The sequence below is a fragment of the Theropithecus gelada genome, chromosome X (genome assembly GCF_003255815.1).
Source record: "Theropithecus gelada isolate Dixy chromosome X, Tgel_1.0, whole genome shotgun sequence".
Classification (NCBI taxonomy): Eukaryota; Metazoa; Chordata; class Mammalia; order Primates; family Cercopithecidae; genus Theropithecus; species Theropithecus gelada.
Window position 1 is genome coordinate 102,100,367 of NC_037689.1, and position 7,580 is coordinate 102,107,946.

A 7,580-nucleotide genomic window follows, 5' to 3' on the forward strand; every position below is an offset into this window, starting at 1 on the left:
AAAGAATATTCCTATTTTTGCTTCTTCCAGGCTGCCTGAGATGAAAAAAAAGTTCTGTTTGTGTGTGTCCAATTGGTTATGAATTAACTGTGGGATTTGTGTGCTGGATGCTGTTTGGCTTTGAGTCTCAGAGTGGCAAGACTGGATGGGGTATTGGCACCTTTATTTGTACAGACCCTGTAGCTCCAAGAGAACTTAAAGCATTGAGAAACCAGATGTTAACAAAAGGGAAAAGTTCAACAATGGGAAACAAGAAAGGCTGAGTTTCAAAATCACCCGGTGAGGATGGCAAGGGGCACCACAGATACATTACTGGATATTTCTCACTCCCATCAGAGACTGGGACTCCTGGGGAGGTAATGACCTCCTTGCTGTAGAAATCTTAGATATAATCTAATCTAAGACTCTAACTGCCTTGCTAATGCTTGACATCCTTATGTGTGAAGGGAGAGAAGAAAGGAATAAAAAGTATCAGGCAGGCCGGGCGTGGTGGCTCACGCCTGTAATCCAAACACTTTGGGAGGCCGAGGCGGGGGTGGATCACCTGAGGTCAGGGTTTGAGACCAGCCTGGCCAACATGGTCAAAGCCCGTCTACACTAACAATACAAAAAATTAGCCGGGCATGGTGGCAGGCGGCTGTAGTTCCAGCTATTTGGGAGGATGAGGCAGGAGACTCACTTGAGCCTGGGAGGCGAAGGTTGCAGTGAGCCCAGGTCTCTCCACTGCACTCCAGCCTGGGCAACAACAGCGAAACTCTGTCTCAAAAAAAAAAAAAAAAAAAAAGGAACAGGAAACACTGGCAAAAAAAAAAAAAAAAAAAAAGTATGCTTTTCTGAGAAAACAGAGCCGCCCTTCAAACTGGGAGTATGTAACTGCTGTGAAACTTGTCTTTGATAACCCCCTCCAGCCCACCTCCTGCGAGAAGAAATTCTGGTATGACACCCTTATCTGAAGCCATTGCAATCATTTCATAGCATAAAATGTGTTCATAAAATTACTGCAAATGGCTAGAAATTGCTCAAAAGTAAAAGCTCTAAGAAAAAGTTCAATGTTTAAAAAATAGTGGGCTTGGCTTCCTCCCCCTCCTCCATTTTGGTTTTTATTGCGTCCTACTGAAGCAGATTTGTGTAAAGATTGCAGGCATAGCAAAGGTCTGACCGCTTTTCAATGAGTGATTATTCTGGAACATTGCTCACCGACCATCTCTTGCTTTGAGCAGCATTAAACCAAAAGTTTCCCTTTCAATTTAATTGGCAGGAACCAGGATTCTCTCAAAGATGTTGAAGGTGAAAAATACACTGGAAGGTGTAACTGCCCACTTCTTAGCTGGGGAAGCTACAGTAATAGGTTCTCCTGGCCTACTGGTGAAGAAAAGAGAGAGCACCTCTTTCTGGTCTTGATGGAGCCCCTTCTTGTGTCTCCCTTGAAGTTGCAGAACCTCTGGACCAGAATAGTTCCTATTCCTCTATCTCCTCCACAAAGTGGAGGGCAGGCTGCGTGTAGTGGCTCACACCTGTAATCCCAGCACTTTGGGAGGCTGGAGGCAGGAGGATCGCTCGAGAACAGGAGTTTGAGATCACCCTCCGCACTGCAGTGAGACCCCTATCTCTACAAAATATACAACAGAAACTAGCCAGGCTTGGTGGTGCACCTGTAGTCCCAGCTACTCAGGAGGCTGAGGCAGGAGGATCGCTTGAGTCTAGGAGTTCGAGGGTGCAATGAGTTATGATCATGTAACTGCACTCCAGCCTGGGTGACAGAGAGAGACCTGTCAAAATAATAATAATAATAAAAAGGGCAGGGAGCAGAATTTGGAGAGTACTAGATGCACATTTAGCTGTCCTGTTCCCTCAAGGCTCTGTGAGTAGCCCCTCAGTAAGTTTCTCTCAGAGTTCATGATTTAGCCTGAGCTCCTTAGCATGAATGGAACGTGGCCCTCCCTGGAAACGCACTGTTGTCTCACTAGACTCACCCCTTCCTATCCCGCACATTTATATGTTCCCAGTGGGGCAGGGTGGAGGGTTGAGGATGGGGTAGGGGGAAATGTGGAAGGAAAATGTATGGGTCAATGTAAATCCATCACGGGCACTTGGCAAGCTCTGTGATGTGCAGGACATAATGATGGTGACTCAGGGATATTACCTGATGAGAAGAGGCCTCTTCACCATTCTACTCAAATTGCATTCCCTTAGCAATTCCCATCCGTATTCTACTGACCCCAATTGGCATCCAAAACCAACGTACTGTTAAGTCACATCTTTATTGAAAATACTACCATCATGTGGCCTACAAAAATAACAGGGCATTCGTCAACTTTGTTCATCTATCCATTTCATTTAACAAGTATCTAACGAATTACTTGATGCTGTGCTGTGCACAATTTCTATCTGGCAGGAAAGAACTTTGGAAAAACTGTCATGAAGACCTTACTTTAGAAAAAGGGACCTGCATAATAACTATTGATGACAGGGGCCCATGTGATGCGTACAGGAGCCAGGCCAATACGAGGCACAGGTGGCCTGGGTGGCATAGGTGCCATAGGTGGCCTGGGTGGCACAGGTGCCATGGGTGGCCTGGGTGGCATAGGCGCCATGGGTGGCCCGGGTGGCACAGGTGCCATGGGTGGCCTGGGTGGCATACGCGCCATGGGTGGCCTGGGTTGCATAGGGACCATGGGTGGCCTGGGTGGCACAGGTGCCATGGGTGGCCCGGGTGGCATAGGTGCCATGGGTGGCCTGGGTTGCATAGGGACCATGGGTGGCCTGGGTGGCATAGGTGGCACAGGTGGTCTTGGTAGTTGTGGCACCAGATGAACACACAAAGCAGGATCCAGAGAAGGAGTGGCATTATAGGGGCCACCCAAGAACACCTCCGTAGGGCGGGCCAGGGCGGCGGCAGCAATGTTTCTCAACATGAGCACCCTCTGATTTCGTTTCCATTTGGCTCTTCTGTTCTGAAACCAAACCTTCAGAGGGGAAAAATGAATTGGTTTAGTATTTTGAACAGCTAACGTCATAATAGAAAAAAACATGACATGCAATTCTATATGCCATTGAGACTTTAAACTGCAACAGGTGAAGTTATTTTCTTATTGATGAAATATCTTAGAGGAGTGAGGGAGGGGTGGGCTCAGATGTGCTAGTGGTCACCCCTGCTTAAACATAACTGAAGCCAACAGACGGCAAATTTTGGTATGGGCCCATATTGGGTCTGTATTCTCAATACTGATTTCATAAAATAAGTATACTGTATTTGCAAAGAAAAGGAGGGGAGTGTCTATTAAAAGTGTCTTTAGGGAAATTCATGCTGTAGAATTTGGAAATAGATGAGAATATTGTCTTTTTTCCTTCTTTGTATTTTCTGGCTCTTTCTTCCTTCAGAAATCCATTGAGAGGCCTATGTAAACCCTGGGAGGGAAAAAAAGCAGGTCAACAAACCTTTTTTCTTTTCCTCTGAGTTTACCTTGCTTCCCTGAGAAGGCAGAGGATACGTCATCCCAACCTGAGGCTAGGCCTGTGGCACATCAGGACTCCAGCATTCAGTGGTCTGCTTTGTTGGACTGCTTTTCCAGACATCACACCCACAGGCGTGCAGTGCATTTCCATCACTGCACTCACACACACACCCTGAGGCAAAGCTAATAAGCCCATTCTAACTTTTTTTTTTTTTTTTTGCAAATACTTCCTTGATGCAGCTATGGTCTTCTGTAATTTTAAACAGTCAACTTTTGATCTCGTGACCTGCAAAATTAGTCGTTACTGCCTGAGTAAATGAAAAGGTATTTTAAATCAACACAGGTAAGAATCTTGCCTGAATCGAGACACCCCCCCAATCAATCAAATTCCAGAAAACCCACCTTTTCAAAATAATACCACCAAAAAGAATAAAACATCTAAGATGTTTTTTCTAAGGTGTTTACAAAAAGTGAACAATCTCTTATGCATTTGGTAGTTTCATAAAGTTGAATTTGTGTGACATCTGCAATGCATGTTTTTGACTGTATACAATTCTTCTCTAAGCTTTCCATCCTTCTTAGGTAAGGGGACTTTATTCAAATTCTTCTTTCTTTTTCTTTGTTTCATTTTTTAAAGACAGTTTTCCAAAGCTTACGAATGTTTCCCCCATTATCACTTAATTGCAATACGTTAGCAATGTTTTCAGGCTGACATCAAAATCTTCCAAAAAAATTAAAACTTAGGTCCGCCACTCTCTACTTAAGTACTGTGTTCTGTGTGTGAATTACTCCTTCATCCCAATGCCTAAATATAAATTCACTCATTTAGCTAAGTGCTTGTGCTTGGTTTTAAATATTTTAAATAATTTAGTACAGTTGAACTTTCTTATAAAACTCAGTTCTTCTGTGCATTAATTTGACTACTTCCGAGGTCAGATTGAGCCCCGAACATGACTCCATATAGAAGTAATCCTTTAGGGAAAACTAACATTCTCCCTAGAGAATACCAGTGTTAGAAGAAGGTTAATCTTATTTATTGGAATATATGTATGTATGTATGTGTATACATGTGCATATATGTGTAAATGTATATATGTACATACACATGTGCATACACTATATGGAAGGAAAGACAGATACCGATAGAGATAGGAGAACAGTCATTTTTTTCTTTAGAAAATCATATTTCCTCTGTTAATGAGCAATTTCCATAATCTGAAGTTTACATATCCTATTTTCTACCACCAAAGCCCCTACTGTTCAAAATTTATTTGCCAACCATGGAAAAGACAACAAAAAACACAAACTTGAGAATGTCCAGGACAAAACCTAAAGCATGCTTTAGAATGGCTGTCCTGCCAAATTGCTTTTTCAAGATTTACTGACCTGCACTCTGTCTTCAGTCAAATTCAGGCGTGCTGCAAGTCTTTCTCTTAGGGAAGAAAATTACAAATATTCAGTATTTGGAGTTGTGGATAAAATGAAATATGAATGTGGCTGGGTGCAGTGGCTTACGCCAGTAATCCCAGCACTTTGGGAGGCCGAAGACGGTGCTGAGGTCAGGAGTTCGAGACCAGCCTTGCCAGCATGGTGAAACCCTGTCTCTACTAAAAATACAAAAATTAGCCAGGCATGGCAGTGCATGACTTTAATCTCAGCTACTCGGGAGGCTGAGGCAGGAGAATCGTTTGAACCCGGGAGGCGGAGGTTGCAGCCAGGAGAGATCACGCCACTGCTCTCCAGCCTGGGCCACAGAGTGAGACTCCGTCTCAAAAAAAAAAAAAAAAAAAATATATATATATATATATATATATATATATGTGTGTGTGTGTGTATATATATGTGTGTGTGTGTGTGTGTGTGTGTGTATATATGAATGTACATTATTTCTATCCCCCACCTCCCAATGCAGTTTTCCCCCACCTCCCAGTGCACCTCCCTAATACGGTTGGGACTCGCTTTAGGGAAGTTTTTCCCATGAACGACTTTGCTGTTAAATAAGATAGAAAAAGGGAATATATGTAAAAGCGCCCGATGGTTTGTTAGCTGAATATGACTCAATTCTTCTGTTTTTGAAACAGCAGACAACAACCCCGGAAATCTTTCCTTGGGAAGTCTGTCCGTGAAAAAAAAAAAAAATGAAATGCCAAAACACCTTTAAAGCGCTGTATTGAACCACAGTATTTCTGTTTATTGTAAAAGGGAGAGGTGAACTCTCAGGGAGTAAACTCCAAACCACATCGGCCAAGCACGCCCTCGGGAAATTCTTTCTTGCTCTTTGCCGGGCGAAGGCTAAGTACAACGAAGCCAGAAAGGTCCCCTAAACCCTACTCTGACCTGTCCAGGTGACCCCCGCCCCCAATTCCAGCCTGGCCAGAAAAGGCCTGCCCCTTTGTACACTACGGGGGCCGGTACGAGGAGGGCTCCGAAGAGGCTAGCGAAGGAAAGGGGTCTCTGGCTACCGAAAGCTCAAAAGTCCGCCTCCTGGTTGTAAAAGTGCGCTCCACGTGGCAGGGCGGTTACTAGAGCGAAAAGAGTGAGGCGCTCGCCACGCGCGCACAAGGTAAATGGCGCTTAAAAACTCAATACTATTTTAATGCAATATTAAAACGTATCAAAATTAATGCAAAAACAACCCATGATGAGCAAACTGCCAAAATTTTAAATAAAGGCGGGATCGGACCCTGCCTCACTCGCTTTACCCTAGTCCCGCCCCAGTCTTTTACATCCTCCGCGCCCCGCCCCCCACATCCCTCAAAAAGCAAGGGCGGAGCCAGCGCCCGTGAGCCCCGTACGTGGCTTTTGGCTCGGGAGGAGAGTGAAAGGGTCTCGGGATGAACTGGGCGCCTCCGGGGCAAGCCACTTACCGCGCCACAACGTCGGGGTATTGAGCTTCATCGAAAAAGTTCTCCAGCTCCTGCAGCTGAAACTGGGTGAACGCGGTGCGGCGGCGGCGTTTCCTCTCTGGGGGCTGTGGCCCCTCAGCGGTTTGTGGCCCCTCCGCCGGCTGTGGCCCTTCCACGGTTGCCTGGGGCGGCTCCTCCTGCTCTTGCTTCGGCTCGGGCAGGGGCGGCTCCTCCTGCTCTTGCTCCGGCTCGGGCAGGGGCGGCTCCTGCTGTTGCTCCGGCTCGTGGCCACCGCCACCCTCACGGTCTTGGTCATCCGAGGGGACGAACCCCACCGTGCCAACGTTGTTTTCTGCTTCTGCTCCGTACTCAGGTTCGGACCGTGCATTCTCCTCGTCCTCTCCCCTTGCCATCAGCGAGGTCACGGTAAGTTTCTCATCTGGGAAGGGAGGAAAGCAAAAGAGAGACCCCAGGGCGTTGGAGCCCACGGCGCGAGGGCTGGAGGAGGCAGGGGACCCGCTATGGAAGAGCAACTGCGACAGCCGCGCAGCGTGCCGTCTGCTCGCCTCTCCCAGGGAAAAATTCCTCTTTTGGAGTTCGCGAAAGCTCCTGTCCCTGTCCAAGCACTAACCATTCACTTCTTCTATGTCCTCGCCGACTGCCAGGCTGCGGTAGCCCATATCACTGTTGGTGTACTCGCGAAGAGACTCCATGCTTCAAGTGCTGTCGATAAAGCCGTGCACTTCTGCAGACTCTGCGCGGGCTCCGCGGCGATCCCGGGGTTGGAACTGGCTCTGGGACCAATGGCTCGGGCGAGCGCTTTTCTGGCGCCGGGACCTCTTTCTGGCGCCGTCTGGCACTTGCGCGCCCTATATAGCGGTACGGTGCCTTCCGCAGGTTCAAAGCGTACGCACACGCGTCGGTTAAACGCCCCCTATTAGCATTCACAGTACATCTAGTTGTGAGTGCGACCCCGTGGGGACGCATTCGTGTCCAGGGCGTACAAAAAATAGGGCGAGCGTGCGCAAGCATGGTGCAGGTAGTGAGCATGCTGTGCGGGGAACAGTAGCTCCAAGTTGCCGCTTAACTAACTACTTCCAACTTGAGCGGAGACCGGGATTAGAAAAAGCGAGTGGGTTGTGAAAGCCGATTTGGGGGCGAGGGGGTGGGTTGAGACCTCACACTAGCTTGTGGAGAGGTATTTTGGCAGTGTTCCTCCGCCCAACCCTCTTTACCTCGCAGCACTTGGGTGGAGCAATGCCCTTTGCTTCCCCCACGG

At 47.2% G+C, this 7,580-nt stretch overlaps 1 protein-coding gene across 1 annotated transcript; it reads right to left on the reverse strand.

Annotated features, from left to right (window-relative positions):
- Positions 1-2,249: 2,249 nt before the first annotated feature.
- ESX1 (ESX homeobox 1) lies at positions 2,250-7,097 on the reverse strand. The gene is made up of 4 exons (XM_025373399.1): positions 6,933-7,097; positions 6,323-6,740; positions 4,842-4,887; positions 2,250-2,966 (listed from the first exon to the last, which is right to left on the reverse strand). The coding sequence occupies exons 1-4, from the start codon at positions 7,012-7,014 to the stop codon at positions 2,433-2,435; spliced, it is 1,080 nt and encodes a 359-aa protein (XP_025229184.1). The 5' UTR covers positions 7,015-7,097; the 3' UTR covers positions 2,250-2,432.
- Between the last annotated feature and the right edge of the window lie 483 nt (positions 7,098-7,580).